General features: G+C 38.8%; 2 protein-coding genes across 2 annotated transcripts in view; one reads left to right on the top strand and one right to left on the bottom strand.

The window, feature by feature from the left end:
- The window catches only part of HDA05 (histone deacetylase 5), a 42,729-nt gene extending 28,823 nt beyond the window's left edge, over positions 1-13,906 (top strand). The window contains exons 6-14 of the mRNA XM_089164752.1: positions 4,118-4,182; positions 6,476-6,646; positions 6,730-6,816; positions 9,524-9,659; positions 9,741-9,862; positions 11,023-11,216; positions 11,579-11,708; positions 12,534-12,598; positions 12,814-13,906. Of these exons, the coding sequence (XP_089020878.1) occupies positions 4,118-4,182; positions 6,476-6,646; positions 6,730-6,816; positions 9,524-9,659; positions 9,741-9,862; positions 11,023-11,216; positions 11,579-11,708; positions 12,534-12,598; positions 12,814-12,982 (1,139 nt within the window). The 3' untranslated portion in view covers positions 12,983-13,906. The remainder of the gene's footprint in view (positions 1-4,117; positions 4,183-6,475; positions 6,647-6,729; positions 6,817-9,523; positions 9,660-9,740; positions 9,863-11,022; positions 11,217-11,578; positions 11,709-12,533; positions 12,599-12,813) is intronic.
- A 5,045-nt stretch (positions 13,907-18,951) lies between these two features.
- On the bottom strand, positions 18,952-21,756 carry LOC149006501 (protein JINGUBANG-like). The gene is made up of 2 exons (XM_089164648.1): positions 20,989-21,756; positions 18,952-19,698 (listed from the first exon to the last, which is right to left on the bottom strand). Exons 1-2 carry the CDS (start codon positions 21,754-21,756, stop codon positions 18,952-18,954), a joined length of 1,515 nt encoding a protein of 504 aa, XP_089020774.1.
- Positions 21,757-27,640: the final 5,884 nt, after the last annotated feature.

Here is a 27,640-nt window from a genome sequence, read left to right as displayed (position 1 = left end):
CCCAAAAGGTGTGGAATGGAATTCAGCAAGTAATTTAGGGATCATTCTAGAAGTTTCGGTAATGACCAATCGCCCTTTATAGAAGAGTGTACCATTCTGCGATGTATAATCTGAGAATTCAGGGGAGCTATTGATGAGTGATTGTATCACCTTGCGATAGCGCTCTGATTGCTGTATTTCACTATCTAAGCCTTCTTCCTCTTCCCATAGTGCTGCTGACAAGCTGGAAAGTAGTATTGTGCCTTCCATCTGTCTTGACAAAGCATCTGCCGCTTTGTTCTCACACCCGGGCCTATAAAGGACCTCAAAATCAAACCCCAAAAGCTTCATAATCCACCTTTTCTGGTCTTCAGCTATCAACTTTTGGTCCATTGAATATTTTAAGCTCCTTTGGTCCGTCCGTACTTTGAAACGCCTCCCCATTAAGTAATGGCGCCACTTTTGAATGGCTAAGACCATAGCCATCAGCTCTTTCTCATAAACAGATTTGGCACGGGCTCGCTCGGATAATGCCTTACTCCAAAAAGCTATGGGATGTCCTTCTTTCATAAGTACAGCCCCTAGTCCAACTCCTGATGCATCAGTTTCAACCACAAATTCCTTTGTAAAATCAAGCATAGCAAGTATAGGTACAGTGGTCATTGGTGCCTTCAAAGCTTCAAATGCTTGAGTGGCTGAATCATCCCATTGGAAAGCCTCTTTCTTCAATAAATTGGTGAGAGGTGTCGCAATTTTCCCATAACCCCGAACAAAGCGTTGGTAATCTCTGTTAGGCCAAGGAACCCTCTAAGAGCTCGGACATTCTTTGGGATTGGCCACTCCATCATGCAAAGTATCTTCTGTGGATTTACCGCCACCCCCTCGGCTGATATGGTGCCCCAAGTAGTCCAATTTGGTCACCGCAAATAAGCATTTCTTTTTGTTTACCACCAAACAATGCTGTGTTAAGAGGTCTAAGACAACTCGCAAGTGACTCAAATGGTCCTTCAAAGTCTTGCTATACACCAATATATCATCAAAAAACACTAACACAAATTTCCTCAGATGTTCTCGAAATACCTAATTCATGAGTGCTTGAAAAGTGCTGGTGCATTTGATAACCCAAAGGGCATCACGAGGAATTCGTAATGTCCATCATGTGTTCGGAATGCTGTCTTCTCCTCGTCCCCCTCGGCAATCCTGATTTGATGGTATCCTGACTTGAGGTCGAGCTTACTGAACACCTTGGCGCCTCCTAGCTCATCCAAGAACTCATCTATTGCTGGTGTGGGGAATTTATCGGGCACTGTTAGCTTGTTAAGTGCTTGGTAGTCCACACAAAATCTCCATCCGCCATCTTTCTTTTGCACCAGCAACACCGGACTCGAATAAGGACTAAGACTTGTACGTATTAACCCGACAACCAACATTTCCCTGACTAACCTCTCAACTTCATTCTTCTGTGAGTGAGGGTACATGTATGGCCTGAGATTTGGTGGGTTGTTGTCGTCAGTCAAGCGTATTGAGTGGTCATATGGTCGTGGTGGTGGTAACCCTCTCGGTTCTACAAATAGCAGCTTGAAGTCCTCCAGCAACTCTTGTTTTCGCTTATTGATATTAGCGTCTTCTTGGTTATCTGCTGACATCGATTTCAACCAGAAGCCATCGCCTTCCTCCTAAACTATCTTCCATAGCTGTTGCAAAGTTGTTTCAAGCCTGAGTAATGCAGGATCCCCTTTCAACTGTACTAGCTTATTTTCCCACATGAATTGCATGGTTTGGAGCTTCCAGTTACTCTAAACATCACCCAATGCTGAGAGCCATTCCACTCCCAATATCACATCACACCACCCAATTTGAATAGTAACTACTCCTGGACAAACGTTACTCAATCGATGACAATAGGCACATCGTGACAGATTCCTTGCCCTCCCACATTATTGCCATTGCCTAACATCACGTGAAATTGCTTCTCACCCTCAATCTTCAAGCCTATTTTCTTTGCTACGGTACGTGAAATGAAGTTATGGGTTGCCCTACAGTCGACGAGCAACACCACCGATGCATCGCGTATCTGTCCATGTAGCTTCATAGTGCGAGTTGAGTCAAATCCATCCAACGAACTGTGCGAGAGTTCAGCTTCAATTACTGGGTCATGATGAGTGTCGTAGCTTGCATCGATCGCCACCGCGACATCCTCTGTTTCGCCCCCTGCCTCGCCCTCATGGAACAACATCACTCGCAGCTGCTTCATCGGGCATTGTTGACCTCGAGAGTATGGACCATCGCATCTAAAGTAAAGCCCCTTGTCCATTTTAGCCTTCATTTCGTCTTGGGTTAACCACTGGGGTTTGCTGCTGCCGCCAAACGCTGTTGTTGCAAAAGCACTCGTTGAGGACGACGGGTTTGAATTGGGTTGCCCTACGGTTGGTCGAGTGTTTGTGCTTGAACCGGAGCCTGTGTGGTTCGTTGAACCCATTGGAGTGGACCGTGCTCCTGTTTGATTTGACCAATTCATTCCAATGGATCGTTGGGCCGTGGGTTGCATCAGATTATTAATGGGCTGCGTCAAACTAGTAATGGGCTGGGTCACTGATAACCCCTTAGGCCCACGAATAGCTTGATTTTTGGCTTCAATCAACTGGGCCAAGTCCATAATATGGGCCAGCCCATTAGGTTGGAATAACCTTAACTCAGCCCTAATCTCATCCTTTAATCCTGATAAAAAAGCTCCCTGTAGCCATTCATCTTCCCTAGCGCTGGCAGTGGCAACAAGAGCTTCGAAGTGGCCATGATACTCAACGATTGTGTGATCTTGCCGGAGCTCCATGATCGCCTCCAGTGGTGACTTAGCCTGAGTTGATCCTAATTGCTTCCTTAGTTCTTGCTTTAGTTCCGCCCATGAGTGAAGAGGGTTCTGAAGTTCTCTAAACTGTACCCAACCTAACGCCGGACCCTCAAAACAAATCAGGGCTGCCTGTAATTTCTCTGCTTCTAGCAGTCCTTTAGCATAAGATAACTCTCCGCTCTGGCTATCCAACCATGTGGGTCATCGCCATTGAAGATGGGAAGTTCCAGATATCTGGGAAAGAAGTTGCGTCGTCCCACAGAGGTTGGAATTTGTCGTTCCTGTAACAGGATACTCTGCACATCGTCCCCTCTGTTTACGGTGACTTCAGGTGATGTTCCTTCCATTTCCAAGGATTTTCCTTTTAACAGGTATGATCTTAACTCACTTACGAATGCTGTATGGCTTTGTTGAACCTTGTCTAATTTTGAATCAATCAGTGCGAGTTGGTTTTGCAAGTCCTTCACCCTCGCCTCCACAATCTCAACTCTGGACTCCATTCGACTTTTTACCATTCCCTGGGATTAACGCGCTCTAATACCAGATTGATAGACCCTCAATGTAAACTTCATTAATTGTTATCAAGAAATGAAGAAGAACAAACCACTAGCTACTGAGTATAATTCTAGGATAACAGTAACAGTAAGTATAGCTAGAACAACAATGGAACAGTAGCTGCATTCATTAAGTAATGTCAAAATTGATAATACTGAAGAACACAAGTTGATTTTACCAAGTACCAACTGATACTTAATCTGAGAAAACAACAAAGCAAACTAATCTCATCTGATAACCAGAACAGCTCCAACACACAGAGCCCCTCCAAGAGGTCTCCTCTCTCCCACAAGCCTTGCTTGTTACTTTTTCCTCCTCCCCTTTCTCTCCTTCACTCTCCTCCTTACATACCCTAGCAGTTCTAACAAACTCTTATATTCCTTCCCACTCATCCCCTGCCACCTGGACTGTCTCTTCTGCAGCACTGCTGTGAACAGAGTAATGAATGCTGTCCAATAGAATGTTGCCAGCTGTCCCTTCCTTACTTTTGTCCCCTTCAGCCACTGGAAGTGATATTGTGCTCTTCCCTTTATTCTTACGCTTGTACACCCTAGTTATGAGAGGCCTATCACGTTCTTACGTATAATGCACTATTATGCGCAAATGATGTTGGTGAAGAACATTTCTCTGTCAAGTTCCTTATATGCCAGTCTGCTAGATGGTCAGTTCATATAATAGTTTCTTTTTGGTGTTTATGTTATCTTCTGAACTTTTTTAGTCTTCTACTTGAAACAGCCATTGGTGATCCTTTAGGGGGCTGTCGTGTCACACCATATGGATATTCTGTCATGATGAAAAAGGTTAGCAGTCAACAAAATTCGTTGTAAACCTTTTTTTAGATTTTACCATTCTGCTCAGTACTCTCTGTGTTGACACTTTAAGATGAACTTTTTTAATTTTGATTTATTTTTTGGGCTTTGGAACGTTATCTTAAGAGCATGGTTTAACAAATGTATGCATGGAATGAACAGGAGTTTTTGAATATTCACCAACTGATGTAGGCAAGGAGTGTATACCAGCAAGAACCAGGCATAACTTCATGGGGATTAAGCCCAGCCCAGTGTTTTTTATTTTAAGTTGTCTAGTCATTTTTGAACTCACACTTATGCATGTATTGTATCTTTTAAAGATTTTTTTGGTAAACGTGTCTTTTTAAGATTATGTTTTGGATTTAAGCTGTCTGCTAATAGCTATTAGGATTATAGTTTCATCAGTCAAATTATGATTGCTCTTTAACTTCTCTAGAAATTGCTTGTAAGAGCCATTGGCTCCCAGGGCTTTAGGCAATAGAATTTGATGTCTCTTCAATAGAGATTCTGTGCATTTTAGCATAGGGTGGGAGATCCTTTGGGTGGTGAGAATCTGGTCCAAGTTTGATGGGAAGCCATTATTTATCTGTCTTCTAATACTTCGTTTTCCTGCCATAACATACTGCTTTGTATTTCCAGTTTGTTAATTTTCCTGTGTTTGGTTATTCTCTGATTCAAGTGATTCAACATAATCAGTTGATACTGGGTATCAAAAATATTTTGCACAAATGTAAGCACAAAAGCAGAGGACTTTTTGAACACTCATCCACACCCCAGAAGTGGTAAGGGGAAAATAATAAAAGTAAAAGAGTGTACACAATGATGTCAGTATTCAGGCAATTCCTTGACTGCTAAGGCTCAACATGCTCTCGGATTTCCACTGTTTGATTGCTTTTTTAGGAGTAATTGCATCCATATAATATGGTTTTCTGATGGTTCCAGTGCTTGGTTGCTTCTCCATGAGCAATTAAGCACTTCCATTGTAGTTTTTTAATGGTTCACTTCAACCCGATGGTGTATTCCTAGGGTCATGCTCTGCAACATCACCTCCACAACTCATCCTCTGGGACATCACTTGATGAGGACCAACTACAGCACTTTCTCAAGTGAGAAGAGAAGATAAACCTTCACTAAAATAACGAAGCCCAAGGAGGTTGGAGGAAAAGGATCACTTAAATGTTGTGTATCTTCATGTTGTTATTAGCTCTGATTGTTCGCATTTTTATAGGCTTCTTGGTGCTGCTGAGAGTATAAATCTAGTGTAAACCAAAATTTCAAGCTAATAACACTGCAAGGTAGTGGATGCCCAGGGAGTTAAAAGGATGTTTATTGGATGCAAAGGACCTCTTAATGAAGGTCTTAGCTTAGCCGATGTCTTCTTGACGGCTAAGGAACTAAATGACATGGCTAGGATTCAAGATCTCTGTTTTCTTGTCTGTTAGATTTTCCATGTCCTTGGATCCACTACAGTGAGTAGACTACCCTGATTCAAAGACCACATTCAAGTACGTCAAACACTGCTTCTGGCCTTCAGTGTCCTCTTAATTTTGCTGTCTGTCGGGTCTAGTAGATGAACTCTCCTATGACTAGATGATCATTGGCTAGGACTTCGACATTCTCTCTCTCTTCCCTTTTTTTTTTGGCCGTCTCTTGTTAGCAAATCTTTGTGTTGGGAAGCAGTCATCTGCTTGGGCAGATTTACCCCAGATTCTCTAAGCCTAGTTGAAGTTTAACTCGAGCATCCTTAATGAGACTTTTAGAGGGACTCAAAGTTACATCAAATATTGGTGACAAGAACTTGCAATAAATGCAGAAACCTACACTAGTGTTGCACTTAGGACTCTACAGTTCTTGCATGAGCCAACAGTTCTTATTTTGCTCCACGATACTTGAATGCTACTAAAATATATATTCTTTTATGATGATTTATTATCAGGGGGATTTTATAACCTTCACATTCAATGGTCGACATGTATGTTGGCAGTCCATCAATATTGTCTTCTAAGTTCTTTTAAGAGAAAACATAGAGGCACGGATCCTTTGGTCAATCACCTTTGTCCCCATAAATTTCCTTTAATATTTTTTGGTAAAAACCTTAACTACATTTTATTCATGCTTATGTTTATCGTTGTATATCATCTCCACTTGAATTGCTGTATATTCTGTCTTTTTACTCGATATCTGGAATCGAGTGCATAATAACATTTTTTTCTTCTGTTTATATTGACTTTATTTCTACCTTCTTTTTTTTTTTCCTTCTTTTTCTTTTGTAATATTCCTTCAGCTGATGGAGTTTGCCAGTGGAAAAATTGTGATGGCCTTAGAAGGAGGATACAATCTTGATTCTCTAGCAGATTCAGTCCTTGCATGTGTAAAAACTTTGCTAGGAGACATGCCCATTGCTGGTAGTTCAGAGGCCTACCCATTTGAGTCTACATGGCGTGTAATACAAGCGGTAATGTGGCACTCTTTAGTTTTCTTGTCAAATCTGTTACTTATACTTGCACTATTAGGTTTGCTAAAATATCCTGCTTGCAGGTTCGGAAGGAATTAAACACATTCTGGCCCACACTTGCTGATGAACTACCAAAGAAGTTATTACTCGCCAGTATTCAAACATTACCAGTTGAGTTTCTGCTTTCTCATTTTGGAACATGGAATTTTTATTCTTTAAGTACTTTTGGCCAATGTATCATTGTTGCTGAAAAAAGAAATGGACACGGTTGTGAATTTTTTTGTTTGCCTGAGGTTGAGATATGAGTTCAAATCTCAGTTGTAGAATGAGTGAATTTTTATTATGAGATTGGTTTCCATAGAGTTAAAATAATATGCTCAAGAAAAAGAGCCCAACATGGGATGCTTCTGTATGCTACAAGGAAATAATGCAAGCAAATATTTGAAATAAGGATAATGGCATCTTGTATCGTTCTACCATAAGGGGAAGATTGTCAGATAAGTCCAGTAAGGACTAGGTTCATTGTTCCACCCACAAATAACATAATTTCACATCATTCTACCAAAAGGGGAAGATAGTGGGATGGTCCAAGTCCAACAACAACAAGGGTCATTGTTCCACCACAACAAAAGTGCAGGGCTGACAGCCACCAGATTATATACCAAAACTAATAACATGTCTATGGATAAGATTACCCCATATTCCTATCTGATGTAGTCAACTAATTGGCCTTCAAGCCTTCAAGGACGAAGACATTGAAGATACATTTGATAGATCCAAAATTATTGACAAAAGAATCGATGGGATATTCAAGTCTTCTGAGTCCAAGACCAGCTGGATGGCCAAGAGAACCCCCTAGGGTTGCTGTCCAGCAGCTTATTATATAGTTTTATGCTAGTTTTGTAGTGTTCTCGATAGAACCAGTGGCAGAATTGTAATTCTGTCCACTTGAAGTGCATATTGGGCATGTGAGTCTTTTTCTTTTTAAACTTGTGGTTATTTATTATTTTAAGCCAGTCCTTGTACAGGTCTTACTATAAAGACTTGTAGTATTAGAAGTCAGTTAGAATAAGGCTCAGAATTCAAATCAGATTAGGATTTCCAGCTGGACCTGTCCACTTGATGGGGAGAGATCAGATTTTGGATATAGAGTACAGAGCTTCTCTTGGAGCACCTATCATGTGTTAAGTTGTGGTTCTGTCAATTGGCATTGAAGATCCTTAAGGATATCACGTGATGAGAGGGGCATATTGGAGGCTACTACATATACAACTTGCTGCATAATGGCATTATTCACACCATCAGAAAATATTTCTGATGATTATAGGCGAGCTTTTGAGTTTGGGGACCTGCATCTTGGTGATTTACATTTTATAACAACCAACAATGATCTAGATAAAGATAAAGCAGATGCAAAGATCCGTCCGCGGGGTTGCTATATCAGTCGGACTAGCGAGGCAGTTTGTCTTGGTAGGGACTGAACTAAAATGGTTCTGTGGCAGACATGTAAGGACCAAGCTTCTAATTTTCCTTCACCTTGAGGACAATGTTGAAATTTAAATGGGTGGGAATATTAGAACCCTAGGAAGAAGCCATGTGGAGAGAGGGAGTGGGGTCATCAACCAACTGCTGGTTGGTGGAAAAGTGGGGAAACATGTCGGGAAAAGTGTTGGTTATTGGATGTGAGATTTTGGGGCAGCTTTGGAGGGCACCGTGAGGTGTAGCACTTCTGATGAAGATGTGTCTACTCCTGATTTCACTGACTTGAAGTGAGGGGGAGCAACAACATTAGTAGCAGTAGCCATCTACACTAAGTGAGGGGGAGTAGCAGCCTCCTCCTAGTAAAGGTCCTCTAAAGACATATGTTTGCACATTCTGCAAAATTGCAAGAAGAGACCACTACTATATCACCTTCACCATTAGAAGAATCATCTCTGGAACCAGAGCCTGGTTCTCCACTTGCTCCTCCATCCAGCAAGGATCTTTCTTTGAGTTTCTCATTTGTCTCTCTTCATTCCCTTTCAGCTTTCTATCATAGTTCTGTGTCTTCCCTTTCCTCAATAACTATCCTGCAGAAACTGCAGGATGCTTATGTAGATCCTAAGTGGAAGGCAGTAATGTTGGAAGAGATGAAAGCACTGAACAGGAATGGAACTTGGGGCGTGTTTGTAGTGAAACAAAGTAGTGATGGATCTATAGATCAATACAAAGCCAGACTGGTTGCTAAAGTATACACTAAACTTTAGGAGTCGACTATTAGAAGATGTCTGCACCCTTTGCAGAATTAAACACAGCCTGAGTATTATTTGCATGTGCTGCAAATATATATTATGTTTAGGTTTTCCACTCATCCATAGTGAATTTTATTGTGGTATTTCTCCCAAGGCACCATTGGTTTTCAGGCAAAAGTACCTGAAAACTAAATTTTCTAGGGAAATCATGTTTTTGTACAGATTTCATCTGAGAAATTTTCTTTTATGCGCATTTACCTGGAAATACAGCCACATATAATCAAAAGACTTAGATTTACAGATGCAGAGGGGCATTAGTGAATTAGGTCATACCATTTCGCTTGTAAATGCGATATGCATAATGTGGGGTTGTTTGTTTGAGGAATATTTTCTGATCCGACAAACAGGGGATTTTATTTGCCAATAAAGGAGGTTGCAAGGCAAAACGATGTTGCAGTTTCTAGAAATATGGGGTTGTTTGGTTAAGGAATATTTCTGGATCCCACAAACCGGGAATTTCTGTTGCAAACAGAGAGATTCCATGATAGAATGGTCTTCTTCCTTTAGTCATTTATCTTTGAATTATCTACAGATTTGATTTCTCATGCGGTTATAACTTTCCTGCTAAATTACTTTATGATTACAGACGATGTTGATATCAAGTTCTGATTCTGATGCCGAGGATAATGAGATACCCAACATTCCGTTGATAAATCTTGGGGAACCTGTTCAAGAGGTTATGCAATCCTTGTCAATGCTCAAAGTTGCCCAAGACCATGAAGGTACAGTGATAACTTATAAGTAATTTCTTGATATTTTCCCCTTCATGTAGAGGTGCCAAATAGAAAGTCTGTTGTTTCCAGATGAAATAGTTGATGGTACTGTTCAATGGAGGCCTGCCTTTTCAAAAATTGATATCTGGTATGCATGCTATGGATCAAATATGTGGAGAAAAAGGTTTCTATGCTATATTGAAGGTGGTCAGGTAGGATACTCATTTTGCATTAATTGCCTGAACTAGTGAAGAAGTTCAAAAGTTGGTTTTGAACGAGTAGTTTTTTGGATAATTGTTCTAACAGTTTGTCTCAGTTTCTGCATACCATACTCCCCATAGAAAGCCAAGCGGAACATGTTATATGCCTTTGAATTGAATATCATGGAATTTCTTTAGGTTAATAAGTTTATCCAAAGTTGCATGTTTGGTAATTTCATGCTAGTCTATAAGCCAAATTTTCTCTGTTTTGCAAGAGTAAAAAATATGTTGATTTGTTTTTGGAAAATGGTATAACATTATGGTAAGATTATAAAGGTGGTCTTCTTCATTAATAAGAGTTTGAGCTGTTATAATACTTGTCCACTTCATAATCATTGTGAATGGTTGGTTTCGAATAATTTAGTATGAGTCAGCTGCTGTAAGTCATTTTGGTCTTCCCCATCTTATAGCTAACAAGGCATTAGAAATGCTTAGAAAGCACATGGTACAACTGTATGAGTTCGTTTGCTCGGTCAAATGTTAGGAATTTTTGGTTAGCATTTTTATTTATTTATTTCTTCAATATAGCCAATTTCTCTTAAGAGTCTAGATCAGCTACTGAAGTGGGTACGGCAGGTCTCCACTTTCCATAGGGGAATGGGACCCCATCTCTGAGGTGCATGTCCCATGCCCTGTGGATGGTTCAGATCTGTCCCCACCTGCACCCTCAAGAGTAGCAAGTCGGAACTCATTGTTGTATCCCATTACAAGAGGAATACAAAGATTTCATCCTAGAGGGCTGAAACTGTGAAATTCATGCCCTTTGAAACATCCAGTGTTCAAGTGTTAATAGTGGCTACTAAGTTGTGGGTTAGATTTCCTCATCATAAGGCAATTTTAGATTCCTTTTTGCAATGGAATCATTGTCCTTGACAATCTATATATTCCATCATCTAATAGGACAAACAATGCAATTAGCTCAGACGCTCTGACAGTATCCTTTTTTTTTCTCCTTTGCATGTTAATGAGGCTGTGACTTGAATTCCTTCTTCTACGGCCACTGGTCAAAATTTTTATTATTTTATTATCTTTTGTTTGCATGGCCTGTTATATGTGCTGTGGAATAACATTATAAAACATTGTTTACTAATATGGAGGTAAATGCAACCTAGGTGGAAGGGATGCATGGCCCATGCTCAGGTTCAATGGATAAAAGCCCACCGAAAGAAACTTTATGGAAGATTATACCTCATCGTTTATTCTTTGGACATGCTCATACACGTACTTGGGGTGTAGGAGGGGCTGCTTTCCTTCATCCTGAAAATAATACTCTTGAGAGAGCTTACATATGTCTGTATAAAATAACGTATGTGTTCTTCGTCATTCTGATGCTGTTTACAATTTGACATTGTATTGTGTTGGTAGGCTGTTGGGTTTAGACTGAATATCTTGGCCCCAGGGCTATAGAACCAATGATATTGTCTAGAGGCAAATAACATGGAACATGCTTTCATGTTTATAAGATCAGAACCAGTTCGATCTTATTACCTAAAATAAGTCGCACAGGCAATTAGGGCTGTGATGGTCCCTCAGACATTTAACTTTAAGCTTGCCTGCACAAAAAAAAAAAAATGAGACTTGGTGGTTTAGTATTTTGCTTCTGATTTTATTTTTGTATATGACTTCAGATTTTCTAATAGCATCTAGTATATCTTTGGGTTTTCTCAGACTGGAGCAGTTCAATGATTTATTGCTTCAGGAGAACAATCCTAGTCATCACATGATATCTCCCTTGTTTGACTTAGAGGCTTTACAATCTGTTGTGGCAGACAAGTCTGTTCTCCTGGAGGATGCTAAGGTATAATGTGCAACTTTTATGTTTATATTTTTATTGGATATTAATTGGACAGCCTTGATGCAATACTTTGAGTTGGCCTCCAGTTTTTTCTTCTTTCTCTCTTCTTTTTTTTTTTTTTTTTAAACAGCTACTGAACGCAGTTATAACATAATGATTGAACCTGAATCTGGGTCTTCCTGAAGCATTTTTTACAAGTTCTGTCCTGGTTAGTGCTGGCCATGTCTCAATCTGCAGTGACAACCTACTTTTAGCCGTTGAATTGTCAACAAAAATTGCCAGCAATGAGATATCTTCCATTTTATTCCCTTCAAGTATTGTGATACAATAATACATCCTTCCATCCATACCACGGCATTTCCCCTTCTGAGTTTGCATCCACACAGCCGCTGGATTGCATTCAACCCGGAGTTTTTGCACATCTTGCCAACGCAACCCCTCTTATCAATGCTTCAAAATCAGTTTCATAAATTTGTACAAACCCCCAAAAAATGCTTAATAGATATCCACAATCCTAGCTGATGGTTGAAACACCCCTCTGGCTCTTGTGCATCCTTTCAGATATTCCCTTCTGGTTTATTTGACAAAATTGAACCCTGTTGAGTGTTGACAAAGAATTTCACATATTTTTAGTGTCATCTTTTGTCCTTGAATTGACAATTGCATGCTTCAACTGATTCTTCCTGCTGGTTTGCTTGATAAAATTGAGCCTGTTGAATTTCAAAAAGAATTTCACATGTTTTCATTGTCACTCTTTGTTCTTGATTTGACAATTGCATGCCTCAGCTGCCTCTTGCTATTTTTGACTGCTTCCTGATTTTGATACAGGATCGCTGGTATTCAAATGTTGTGTGTCTAGGAAAGGAGGATGATCTTCCCATATTGACGATGACGTATTCCCCTAACTGAATCTTCACTTATTTTACCCAGTCAATTTGTTTTGATACTAATTAGCATTTCATAATTTGTTTATCATGATTCTGAGCTTTAGTACTTTTCATTAAGCTGTCTAGTTTTTGGCCTTCCACTGATCAGTAAGTAATACTATTATGACTTGCAAGCAAGATTTTGTTATTCCTTCAATTTATTTTTTATTCCTTAACTGCAGATGTCCAATGTCACATATTGAGAACTTCAAATCTGGAAAGTTTCCAATGGATGTTCCTCCAGCTAAAGGGTATGTTAACACCTTGGTTAGAGGTCTTATGGAGGGGAAGAACCTATCAAGAGAGGAAGCCATGGCTTATATTGATGCTGCTGCTACTAGACCATTGTGATTGATCAACTTCTCGTTGTATATGCTACACAAATAGCCTTCCCATTGATCCCTTCTAGTCTTCTAAACACCATTGTTTACCGCCACAGAATTATGCTGGACGGAGTCATTACCATGACTGTCCATCCAATATCATTTTGCTAGTCAAAGGTAAATATGTGCCGTGGACAGTTGAGATGCTGTTTCATATTGCTTCTGTGAGTGTATGGTGGTAAATGATCTATAGCCTACTATTTGGCTTTTCAAACATCTTTTTCTTTGTTTGCAAATTCCAAGGTTACCTGAATTCAGCTTTAGTTTATCAACTTTCGCATTATCAGTATTCAGAGATGGAGGGATGTGATAGTGGTATTATCTCCCACCATCAGAGGGTAGAGGATCCCAACTCTATTTGACGAGGGATGACATGATACTAATACACTGGTTGCCTAATCAGAGAAATTGTTGAAGCAAGTCCAAGGCCATCTAAGGCCAAAGATTGATCTATGACTTTCACCATCTATCCTTAACTTGAAGGTCCCTAACATTTTGTGCTATTTTGATACGAAAAAAGAGTTAATGAGGGAGGAATATACTGAAGCACTTCCACCACCAATCTCCATGTTGGGTCATATGGTTACTAACCTTCTCCATCCGCATCCCACCTGGGTCAGGTAGAATGGCCACCGAGCGAGGTTGTAATCTGGAGCAACCCAACCATCCAGCCAGAGAAGTCTTGAATCTCCATTACTGATAGACATCTTGCAGTTGGAAAATCGCACCTGGATCGAGCTTCATGACAAAGAAGAGTCCATACTACACACATGAAGGGCACTCATGCCACCTTGACTACCCATATTTGCTTCTTAATAATATTTCATCAGAAAGTTGGTCATGGTGCATGATCCCCAGGACCAATTTCATCGTGTATATGAACGCTTCATTCCCCAAGGCTCCAGAGTATTCCAATTAATCAAATGCTGACTTTTTATTTTGGAGAGTGCAACCCCATTTAAAGGATCTACAAACCTTCTCAACTCTAGACAAGATACCTCTAGAAATAGGAGCTTTTCTTGCATGGGGTAATGGGAGATGGACATGATAACAGACTTGGCCAACGTGACCCTGCTGCTAATGAGAGTGTAATTGATGTATATGGGGTGGCACATGGAGTGTCTTGGGGTCCTGGACTCGAATGAGCTGAAATTAGTCACGTTGATTCGAAAACGAGCTTGTGAGATGGACACACCGTTGGTTTTCGCATTTAGGGATTGTTTTGAGGATGTTTTGGGCATTTTACTGTTTTCAATGGCATTTTTGTAATTTTATGTTTTTTTTTAGTAATCATGTTTAGTGTGTCTTTTGGATAGCGGTTGAATATTGTTGTTTTTAAAAAAGCTTTTGAGGATAGCAGTTGAATATTGTTGTTTCTAAAAAAACTTTTGAGAGACAGAGTTTTTTATTTTTCTATCCAATCTTTTGTTTGGCCTTGTTTCGTTTTTGGCTTTGCATCCTTAAGTACTTTTTTTTTTTAAACTCTTCCACTCCAAAGAAGAACCCCAACCCCAAGATACCGCCCCATCTCCATAGTCTGCAAAGCCACTTACCTGGATGATCTCTGTCGTCCTTTTTCTTGGCCAAATTTAACTTTTTCTTTTTCTTTTTCTTTTTTACATTTTTTTATGAGGTTCATCCGGGCCGCTTAAGTGCTTTCGATTACATCCTCAAATTAATGCCACTCCAAAGGGTAAGAACCCCAAGACACCGCCCCATCGTCCAGTAGTCTTCAAAGCCACTTTACTAATCCATCATTGGCTATCTCTGTCGTCCTTAACCAGCCTGTCAACATTCTTGGAAAATAAAGCCCTGATATTTTCTAATACTAACTTTACTTCTAGAAGCATTGCAAAGTTGTGCCAACACTCCATCATTGTGTTCATTTGGTCCAAGAAAGCTGCTAAAAACACCATATGATTCATACCCAAAAAAAAGGAAAAAAAACATATGATATGCAGACACTAAATGTGAAATATCTAGTCCACACTTGCTGATCCTGATAGGGATCCAAATTCCACTAGCAGCCGTATTATAAAGGCCATGATATATAATCTCTCCATACAATTGGGGGTGTAAATGGATCGAATAGTGGTAATACCATATCCGCATCTTATTATATTCAAACGGATTCATATAATATCCTATCAATTTTCGGACGGATTCAGTCGGATTTGGATAATAATCGGATAACTATTTTCTTCAGTATATTCTTCTAAATGGGCATGAGTACAAATTGAATAAAAGTTTTCCCCTACCTGTTGACATTTTTATCATTTTATTCGTGAGTCTAGGTTTGAAAGTTAAGAATTTAACAACTTTTGTAATTATTTTAGTATAAAACTTTTAAAAAAAATAGTCACATATCTCAAGTTAAAAATTATAAAAATAAGAAAAATAAATCCAAATGAGTAACTTGATCGGATAAGTTAATCGGACGTATAATAATTGGTAAGAAAGAGGTATACCATATCCGCATCCTATTAGTAATCGAACGGATTCAGATATCGCTAGAAGGATGCAGATTCAAATTCGGGAGTAGATTTCAATTATCCATTTACATCCCTACATACAATGCACAAAAATATTGGGAGAGTGGGGTCCTCATGCCGGATCCCTCTCTAAGGGCAAAAAACTCTCAATGACCTCTTGATTCCATAAGAATATCAAAGCTTGAAGTCATGATATAGAGCATAATCACATCACCTAGAACATTAGGAATTCCTGTTAATCGAAAAAGTTTTTGCTGAACTCAAAATGGTGGCTCAGTTGGAAAAAGACCAACGCTTCCACCGAGGAGGTTGGAGTTCGAATTTCCTCAGAATTAGAGGCAAAGCCCTACTTGTATTAAGTTTTGCTGATAAAATCTCAAGTGAGTTTGTGATAAGCCATCTCCAAGTTGATCTTGGTAGTCATGTAATGAAAAACATCATGGGCATCCCTAACATCTTTCTCATCTAATGTTACTAATTAAAATGAGGATCCCTAACATTTTGTAATCATTATGTTGTTAATTAAAAGTTGGTTATTCTGTGTTCCCATTATGTTGGCAAGAAAAGATGAAAAGTTTTTTCTCAAAAAACACCCAACCCCGTCAAACCCTGTCAAAGTAGTAGCAAATATAAATCATTGGATTGAAGCTTTAAAGTTACGAAAGATGGAGATTCTTAACTCTACAACACAAACAAACCAAGCCGTACCCCCAAATTTTGAAGACAATTGTTGTAGCAAGATTCCACAAACTGACAACAATGTTTTAATATGTGTAGGGATTCTTAACCAATGGTTAGGGACTACAAGATGAAGCATGGGGATATACATAGATGGACATCTATAGTTCATCAATTTTTGAAGAAGAAGATCAAAGGGAATTTTGGAGGCAACACTTTTTGGGATACAAATAGGTGTCGACCATGTAGCTTCTATTGGGGTGGAGATAAGGGAAATTTGGACAAACTACCATGGGTTGCCAATTCTCTTACCAAAACCAGCAGTAGGGACATGACCTTTTGGTGAAATATCTATGTTACTTAATGTTGCTAAGATAATACAAACAATGAAGTATGCTAACTTCCCATCCCCAGTGCTTCAATTATGGTTTGAAAAACAGCTGAAATAACATCTAATCTAATGGATGACTGTAATAGAACAATAGATAATATTTGTAAGTGTTTTTAAGGATGTTAATGCATTTTAATTTTCGTTTAACAAAAAAAAAAAGGTTGTTATTCTTCACTTGAACTAAAAGACATTGTGGATGATAATTAAAATAGGCTAAGGATCAAAGTAATTCAAGTGAGAAGAAAATCCCGGATGGCAAAAAAAATAAATAGAACAAATAATATGCTATTATTAAGTACTCAACAAAATGATGCTTAACATATAACAAAGGCATGTAAAATTTTATTTATTAAGTTTAAATATTATCTTTCCATTTAATGTAATTAATGTTGTTACTCACATTCAGTGCACTCCCTTACTACAAAACCTTTTGAGTATTAGAAGATTAAACTCAAATTTACTAAACGAAAAATACAGAAATCTAGACAAAATAAGATGGTATTTTCAGTGAGGAACTATTACTTCAAATCTTTTAATATGGGCAGGACCACCCTCTCTTCTTAGAGGAAGGAAGTTTCCTGAAGCCTCATTTACATAAAGAGGTGAGTTGCAGAAAATATGGCTGCTACCTGATTAGACATTGACAGTAAATCTTCCAGCTGATGTTAATCAAAGCACATTCAATCCCAATCAAAGAGAATGAAGACTGAACTCTCTCCAGAAATTAGGAGTGTGGATCACCTTCAGGTAAGAGGAAAACAATGTGCTCCTTGTAGCTTTTCAATTATACAATAGAGGTAGAACCCACCTCTAAATACTAACAAATGGATTATAGATGGGACCTTCAATGGGTCTCACGTGAATCTCACTATTATTATGTTGGCTAAAAACATAATAAAGAAGTGATCCTGACTCAGAAACTAAAATATGCACACAACGTGTAACGCAGCTCAGTCGTGGCATGACTCAGGTGACAACCCCCCTAGAGATTATCTAAATCTAGAACTCACCCTCAAAAGCAAGCTGACCCAGTCACTATTGAGTAAATTGGATCCAGCAAACATAAACTTGTTCTGATAAAAAGTTTCTACATATGAGCCAGAATCGGGCATGGCTTATTCCAGCTTTTGAAATAGCAGGTCTGGTACAGACTTAAAAGATCAAAGTTATTAGATAGTAGATGGAAGTCATGAAACAAATTCTTGTCCGTCCCAGACCTTTTCCAGTAGATTTATCATTTATGGCCAATTCAGTTTCCAAAACGACTCCACCAACCCACCTTAAATATTTCATTGAAACAGAAACCTACCCTGAATTGAATCTTATAACATTCCCAGAACCTACTCATCAACATATCTAAATGCTATGTTTGGATGTCATTGGCAAAATTTTATTATTTTTTCTGCAGGTAAGAAGCAAAAACAGCAAAAACACATTATGATTCTTATACTATTATGTTTTTCTCTTCCAAACACTCTCACGTTCTGTAACAGAAGATCCTGACTAGGGCTTTTTTACCATACTTCTCCTTTCCCTACGTACCCTCCCTAATGAACCAAGAATAATAAAAATGATTTATTTTTTTAACTGTTATAGGTACTCTTACAGAACTCGATGTTGAAAGTTTCCATACAAATAGACTGGACTACTGAGGGTCTAATTTTCCTCGGCGGCCATACCTTAATAATTTTTGCTGAGAAGCTATATGGATACCTTGAACTTAAACTACAATCCTATCCACTAATCATTACTTCGAGATATAATCTATACTTTCTTTCCAAATTCAACAATAAGATGGTCCCAACTCTTTAATAAAGCGTGAAAGATGCCTGATTAAATCACAATTACTTTTATTTATTGGAGTGGTTGAGAATATAAACGATCGAAAACGCATGCAAATTTGAAATAAATTTTGAATAAAATCAACTAGAGACTTCCAACACAAACAAGGTACGAAAAAGATTAATCACATCGTGTTTCTATTTACAAAATTGTTTTTGATTTCCTCACCATTCCTTTTGTCCCAAGAACTGTTGATGTACTTGTATGAATGCAAGTGAGACATCCAGATAGAATACATCAGAGACGGATCCACATGGTATAACACACATGCACATACAATGGAGACTTTTACATGCAGCAAAGTTGGATCCAGTTCATGCATGGAGTAGGTTTAGATCCTCTAACCATCAGTACAGAGACTGTACTCTTCTTATACTTCTTCGCCACGTATTAGGAGCAGGTCTTATTTCTCTTTTATCTTACTCATAGGTAGATCCCACCACTGTTGTGTGATGGATAAATGTGAAGAAAGCATAGACCTTGATCTGATAGGATAAAAAATCCAAACCTACTTTTGTGTGGGTTGCTGTTAATCTAGAGATCAAAGTACTCTTGACAACCTTCACCTGGGCTTGTGGAATTCCTAGTCTTATTCCCAGAGATCTTGACTTGCCACACCTTGAGAACCCCATCAAGGCTACCGGTGCACACTGTGCAATGATCTTCACCATCTCCAGACAAACCTCCCCGGTGGTTCAGGAAGGCCGTGACACACCTGACAGGTCCCCTGTGACCCTTCAACACTGCCAAGCACACATGCTGCCCATCTCTCTCCCTTGCCCAAACCCTACTCGTCAGATCAGCAGAACCACTCACCAAGTAATTAGCCACGTTGGCAAGACACATGACAGCGTGGCTATGTCCACTGACGGCCCCACCGTACTGCAACTGGCCCGTGTACCAACCTCTGAACCAGTAATGTATATAGCCATCGGTGCAACCTCCGTAAAGGATCCCACCATCGGTGGCTAGGGTTAGGGCTTTTACCGGTGAATGCTTAGCCGAGAGGCTCACCGTTAGGGCATGTTGCTGATGATCACCACCGCTACAGAAATTCCTCCGCCACACCCTGATTGTGGCGTCGTCGGAGGCGGTGTAAAGGATTCCGTCATCGCCGCCCACTACGATGGCATTGATTGGCTCAGGATGGGCTTCGATGGTTTGAATGCATTTAAGGTCTGAGATACGCCATACCTTCACTGTCTTGTCCACCGAAGCTGAGTAGAGAAGGTCATCTGCCTCATGAATTGCTAACGATGTTATGGGCCCCAAATGCTTTATCTGTTCATTGTATTCACAAACGCAATTATTTTGAACTTATTCCTTTACCAAACTTCTACTATTTCTATCATTACCAAATCTAGAGAAAATCCCAATTCAAAAAATATTTTGAATATTTTACATTAATTAAAGACAACACCTTTCAGTTTACAACAATTACAATCATTTATCTCTCCCCCTCCCCCCCCCCCTCCCCCTCTCCTTTTCTGGGTAGGAAAACAATATATTAAGAAAAAGCTGAGAATACCCATATATGCTAGGGTCGAAAACTATTTTTCTAGCCATTTGGACTAGAAATAGGGTTTACAGCAGAGACTTCTGTGCAAGGGCGGCAGTGGAAGCTTCTTCCTCACTTGGAATAAATATAAACATGCATTGAGAGAATAAAGATGAATAATGTAATTATCTTCGAAATAAGAATATATTGCACCACCTGACGGGGGATTTCTCCTCTCAAGTCTTAGATAGAGCATCATTGGGTTTGATTAGCTTTGGTTTCATAAAGTGACAATGCAATTTGACAGTAAATTGAGAACCAACTAACATCTTGGGTTCAATGCCAATATAAGTTTACTTGTTTTGGTCCTGTTCAACTACATTTCGAATTTGATTATACATTATGGTGTCAATTCAGGTTTGGATATGGTTTTAACTCGACTATACAATTTGGATTAGTATTGTTTTTATTTTTCATTCTTAAAAAGGCAAAATAGTACATATATTTACATGACAATTGCTTCTTTCTATGCTTTTGCTTGTACATGTTAAATGAGGGTGTTTCCATAGTCTTCAAAAAGTTCATCTATATTAAGACGTGTACAGAAAAACCCAAAATGCACTCCCTGCAGTACTTGGAGAGAAACTCAATATCTGAAATTGAGCTATCTTTTTTGTTGAGAAGAAACTGAGATATCAATATTAGTTGATAGGGGATTTTATTTTATTTATTTTCAAAGGAAAATTGAAGCATACAGATATTATTGTGACCCAAAAAAGAAGCATAAAGATTATTATTATTATTATTAGTATTGTTATTGTTATTATTATTATTATTAGTATTATTATGATGGTTGTTACAAATACATTACTAGGTTTAATGTGAGAAATTTAAGCCAGTAAATGGTACATGATTAATTAATGAACTGCAATAAATATATGAACAACCTCTCTGGTTTGAGATTAACTGACGTGTGGACTTCCAAGGCAAATCTAGAAGAGTAGCATCCAGAGGAAGTAATGATAGATCATAAGCTCCAAATTAACCCTAAAAAAAATCAAATAATTTCTTACCGTTTTCTTGTCTTTGCCGGCGATATAGTTCCGAATATAGCTGCCGATCTTGGGAATAGTAGCAATACGAACATGGGTTGGTATTCCATCCCAGCATCGTTTCCAAACCCTAATCTTGCAATCAGCATAAGCTGCAAAAACACGATCTTTAGAAACGGCCATTGCACAAACCATGTGAGCTCTGGTCTTGAGTTGGCCACATTCGGTGTAATCCGGCAACTTCCATATCCGAATACAGTTGTTCTCCGATCCAGTGTAAACCACACCGTTAAATTCTCCGATGGAAAGTAAACGGCCATCTTTTTTCAGTGTTGAAGAGATGCATCTGTGAGAAACTTGGAAGTTGTCCAGTTTTGTTACTGTTGGGTTTAGAGGAAGAGAATGATTTAGAGTAGTTCTAGATGGAGTAGGAGAAGGAGAAGGTACGAATAGAGGTTGTGGACAAGTTCCAGAGAAGCTGAATCGAGCTGGGTTTAAGGAGAAATCTGGTAAAGAAGGTTCTTTGGAAGAGATGCTTCTAAAGAAGGAGGGTTTTGAGTTCGATTCGTCTCTTACTGTGGTTCCTGTCACTGCGCGTGGCTCAGTTATGGAATCTAGTGGACCAGTTTCGGAGAAACTGAATCGAGATGAAGATATTGGTAGTTCTGAGAAAGATGGTATTTTGGTCAAAATGATTGTTGCACCGGCGTTGGTCATTGTCTCCGGCTCCGGCTCCAGTTCTGGTTCGTCTGTGTGTGAATCTACGGTCATGGAGTATGTTGTTTCCATTTCTCCTTCTCTCTTGGGGGATGTATACGCTTGAATGGGGAAGACCACAAGATAATCTACGAGTAGTGTTTTGGTACATATAATAAGCGGAAAAGAGTAAAGGAACAGTTTTCCACCCGAACACAGATTAAGTTCTATTCATTTATGAGAGAAGATTCACTTCATCATCTTGTAATAGTAATGTATCTTGTGATAGTAATGTGACTCTAAGCTTCAAAGGTGGGCCTTCTGCATGTGTGTGGTTTAGGAAATATGAATGTAATATACGTCAATGTAATATTATAATTCTGATTAATATGACATTGACCCTGCACCAGCGCAAGTAAATCAATCCTTTATTCGGATGCAAATAAATATGTTACAAAGTTACATTAAGAACATGACTCAAATTAGAGCAACATTCAGACCGACTGAGCCTTTGTAACCCAATCGGTCACTTATGGCGGTTGGTTGGGCCAATCGACCGCCCTGAGCGATCGCCCCTATTATAGACAACATCTCAAGTCTGAAATTCCAACTTTTGATCACCCATATTCAATCCGATTTTGGAATGATCTAAATCCGAATTTCATCCTTATTAGTTTACAACTCAAACACAATCCAAAACCCACCAAAATTAATGGTTTAGTAATCACATCATCTCCTTCAATTAAATCAATCATTTATTCGGATGCAAGGATTCGTTTTCGGATATGATCCAATCAAGATCTCAGATGGAATGTTAATAACCATCACAATTAGCCATCTACATAATTTTGGAAGAATGATTCACACTACTTAAAGAGAAGAAAATAGGTAAAGAGAGTGTGAGATCATCTTACCTCCGATTGACTCGCATAACAAACAAATGATTGAAGCTTCCTTGTGAATCAAGCGTCCTTCAACTTCGAGCACTTGCTCTCTGCCTCCTAACCACTCACAACAGCCTCCACGAATATAATAATACGAAAATAAGACGTGGTTGGCTATTTATAGAGGTCTTGAGCAAAATAGGATTTAATTTCCGTAAGCAAACCTGGCCAGTCGCTTTGGGCGGTTGGTTGGTCAATCAACTGCCTTAAGCAACCGCCCCCTAGTAATTTTCAGTACTTGGGTGCTTTGCTCAACCAGTTGATCCCCAACACAAACCTAACCCTAACCAACATGCGGGGGTGTTCTCTCCTTGATCCTAGACATCTTCAATCTTAACTAGACTCCAACTAGTGATCCATTTTCCCAATCCATCAATGTTTCTACGGGTTTTCCTTCGGATTCCCAGTATGGAAGGTTCTTCGTTGGTAGAATCCAGGTCCATGGGTTCAGGGTATGGATCATGGACTTCAATCCCGATACTCCACAGTTTATTCCGGCTGGGTTTTCGGGTACTTAGACCTACAATACGGATCCCGGGTTAGAAATATGGGGGTTGTTACACATAGTATCTTCATCTCGATCATCACGGATCTTGATCGGCATGGTGACCACCTTCCTTGATCCAACTTTGTCCTTCAAGTAAGAAATATAGCATTGTTTTGAGGTTTTCTAATCGGAAGTCACTTTGCCAACTCCATTGTTGGTCAGTAACTTAATTTTCATGTGTCTGGTTGACACAACTGCTCCTAACTTAGTTAGGGATGGTCTTCCAAGGATGACATTGTACGTAGGTAATTTTCGAACGACAAAGAAATCCACCTGACAGTCGTCTCCTTCGGAAATGTCCCGACTGTTAAATCCAATTGCACTGCTCCCCCAAGCACAGTTGAGGATCCTGCAAAACCATATAAATGAGGCAAAGTTGGTCTCGTCAAATCTTTTTCCATCTTTAACTTCTGATATGCATCATAGGATAAGAGATTTGCCAAGGACCCCGTATCCACAAGCACTTAGTGCACCTCTCGACAACCGATTTCCACCTTTAAACGATCGCATCATCATGAGGGGTACATACTCCTCATTGTTCCCTGAGAACTTGATTTTTTTTCTTTTCTTGATTACTTCTCCCGATCCCACGAACTTTGACTTTGCCTTCAGCTTCCTAAGGGATTCAAGCTCTGATCATCTGAATATCGTGAGGATCCGGGATTGGTTTGCCCCAACTATCTCTTTTCCGTTCTTTGGATTCGAAGCTTGAGGTTTGTGGTCTTTACTTCCCGACATGCTCTTCTTTTTTCGCTAGTTGTTTTCCTTTCTTGACCATCTTCTCTACGCTTCACATAACTTGCCAAATGCCCTTGGGATATTAATCTCTCAATATCCACCTTCAAATGTCTACATTTGTTGGTGTAATGCCCATAATTCCTATGGAACCTACACTACTTGTTCATGTTTCTTTCTTCAGGTTTGGATACCATTTTGGGCAGCCATCTCAATATGTCCCGATCCTTGATGTGCATCAAAATCTCTTATCGGCGGGTGTTCAGGTGGTGTATTCAACATGATCAGGCGAATGTTGTCTCCAACCAAGTCGTCCCTTGTTTCCTCAATCATTGTTTTGTCCTCTCGAGCCCTGCCCTTTTTCTAAAGCCTTCTGCTCCTTGTTGGCCTTTGCCTCTCCTTGTTGGGCATTAATAATTTATGTGACTTTTGTTTGCTTTTGACACCTTTGAACTAGTTTGGTATACGTGGTCGACATGTCTTGTAGCAACAACTCCAGAAGATGTCTGTTAGAAAGTCCTATAAAAGGGCTATTTTTGCTACCCATTTGTCAAGATTCTTGATCTCCATTGTTGCCTAATTGAATCTTTGCAGGTAATCCTGTATGGACTCATTTTTTGCTTGTTTGACAGTGAAAAGAGTTTCTTTGGTCTTCTTAGTTTGTATTCCACTTTGGAATGGGCCAATGAATTTTCGAGTGAACTCATCGAAGTTAGCTATCTTTCCCGAGGGCAAGTTCGAGAACCACTTATGGGTTGCTTCTGTTAGTGAGGACCCGAATACCGTGCACAATATCTCGTTTGAATTTCCAACTAGTGCCATTGTTTGCTGGTAATAACTCATATAGGCTACCGGGTCACCACATCCATCAAATAGGGAGAAGGTTGGGAGCCTAAAATTATGGGGAAACTCGTAGCCGGCAACTGCATCAACGAATGGGGTCTTTCTGATGATTGAATATATATCATCTGTCTTCTTGCCCCTCGTAAGCTATCCTAGCTTATGATTTAAATCTACTAGTTTTCGATTGATCTAGATTGATCTAGCATTAGGTGTTCGCACACTATCTCTATCCGAATGTTGGGATGTGGTTGAATGTGTCCAAACGCCTCTCTTGAGCCGGGTTAGAGTCCCCATTCGACTACCTTGTGACCGATCTCGAACCTCAGCATCATCTCTCTGCGGGAGTCCTCCGGTTCTTCGTATTCCCAAACGTTTGCCTTCGGCCTCTTGCTGCCTTATTTCTTTCAAGAGGTTGTCGAAAATTTTGCCCGTTCATTGGATTCCTTTCTCTTCGTGGTGAACATCCTCTTACTGGGGAATTCTTCCTTTCCAATCTCCGAGCCTGCCTTCTTGTCTCTTCATGATCATAAGGATTCGGGTTCCTTGGAGCCCCCAAATGCCTTGCCATCGTTCAAAGCAGGGCCTGCATCTCGAGGAACTGAACATGCATTTGGTTCATCTGTTGTTGACTTTTATTCATTTTTTCTTGAATGACTAGGATCATTTGGATCTCTCCATTATGATCATTTAGACGTCCTCCCCCGATCACTTCTTCTTCCTTGTGCTGCTTCTTCTCTCAAGATGGATCCTCTCCTGGAAGGAATAAGATTCCCACCTAAAGGAGGTGGGTGAATCTGATTTTGATTCCCTAATGTTGATTTGGTATCTACCATCACTTTTTGAACCATTTTCCACAGACGGCGCCAAATGATGCGTCCAAAAATTGATTAGCCATCGTATTCGTGCAAAATAATGTGAGATGTGGGCTAACTCACCATTAGGAAGCCACCTTCGAAGGTGAAATCAATAAGTGCACCACCACAGAGCTCTAGCAAGTTGTAGAGCTTAATTGAAAGATGAGAATAGAGGGAAAGGATTCAGTTACCTTCTCTTCACATTATGCATTGATTTATAAAGGATTTACCTCTTTTTGTCGATCGTTAGATTTAATCCATAAATCTCATCATTGGTCGTCCAATCATAGGGTTTTCATTCCTCAATATGAGTTAGTTTTGGTTTCCATATGGAGCAGGATCGTCTATCTCGAGTTTAACGGGATCACTTCTCCTCCTATCACTGTTGGGTTCCTTTTGTGCTTACGATACCTCTGGATTTGATACACGAACCGCTCTCGACCGAGACGATTGAGCCGACCATGGTTCAATCTGGCCATATGATATTTTTTACTTATCACTACTCATGTTTTTAAAAGATTTTTAACAAATTTACTCCTACAATTTTTGACCTTTGTGCTTTATTTAAATGTTTTTTAATAATTTACTCCTATAATTTGTTACCCATTCTTATCTTCTTCTTTTTTTTTTTTGGATAATTTAATCGCTAAAAGAAAAATATAACGTGTAGCAAAAATCGTTGTCAAAATTCAAATTAATCTTGATAAAATATTATTGTAAATTTTATGATTTTCTTAATAATTTACTACTTAAAATAAAAACAGAAATTTGTTCTGAATTTTTAATTATTTATTTTCCATAAAGATTAAGATACAATGGATAAAAAAGATATTTAATTTTTAATTACTTATTTGGACAAATTCCTTCACTATATCACTCAAGAATGAAACAAACTTTGAATATTCAAAATTTTTTATTAGAACTTTAAAGTAATGAATAAAAAACTAAAAGAATCTTTGGAGTTTATCAACTTTACAGCAGGGTAGAAAAAAACTATAAATTGACTATGATAGTCACTCAAAGGAGATAAAAGGGTATATTGATATTTCTGACTTATAACATGTAGATAGACCAATGTAAGGTTACTCCATTGGTAAGACCAACATCTCTTAGTGATAGGATCATGGGTTTAACTCTTGTTAATGGCATATGTAATATCCCCATATATAAAAAGTGCCCTTGTACCGTACCAAAAAAAAAAAAAAAAATGTAGATAGGGTATAATTGTAGTTTGCAATTTTTTTACACAAATTTGGCTAAGGATATATTTATCTTTTTCTCTAATTAATTAACCCTTTCTAACCGAAAATGAGGCAATTGCCAATTTGACATACTTATGGGGTGACTATACTTTTCACTATTTATTTTGGGTGTCACTAAATTTTCTCCTTTAATAAAATGACTCTTAATTTGGCGGGGAAAAAAATAAAGAAAGAAAGATGCTCTTCGAATTATTCTTGAGATTCAATTATGACTGGGATTTTTTATTTGGCAGAATTATGATTAGGTTAAACTAAGTAAGATTTATGATTTAGAGAAGAGCCAACACAATAAATAATTGATGAGTATACATAAATTTATCATGTCCATTTCTTATGTGTGACATGTGTCCCAACATCACATCAAAAGGTTGAGGTCCATTTATAAGTCAAATTATTATTATTATTATTTTTAAAATTTAATCACAACTCTTTGATATGACTTATAAATGGATTTCAATCATATGATGTGATATTAGAACACATGTGATAAATCTACAAGGAAATTGATAGAAATAGACTATGCATGTAGTGTTTTTCTTTATTAATGTTTTGCAACTTTAGAGGGTGCATTTACAATTTCATAAAATTGATATGACTTTCTGCGATTTGCTAAGCCTTATTCCTCAGGAAATATAGGTGAAAATTGCGAAGTTAATTATAAGGCTACAAATGATTTAATACGATGATGTGTGACATAAAACTTAAAATTACGGTTGGTGCTTACCAAAAAATAAATAAATTAATTAAGGGTTGGTGATGGTGGTACAGGAAAAAATAAGTACAGTCAGTCTT

This window comes from Hakea prostrata, chromosome 8 (genome assembly GCF_041222555.1).
Source record: "Hakea prostrata isolate BN-2017 chromosome 8, UWA_Hpros_2, whole genome shotgun sequence".
NCBI classification, from domain to species: domain Eukaryota; kingdom Viridiplantae; phylum Streptophyta; class Magnoliopsida; order Proteales; family Proteaceae; genus Hakea; species Hakea prostrata.
This window is presented reverse-complemented; position numbering and strand designations above follow the sequence as displayed.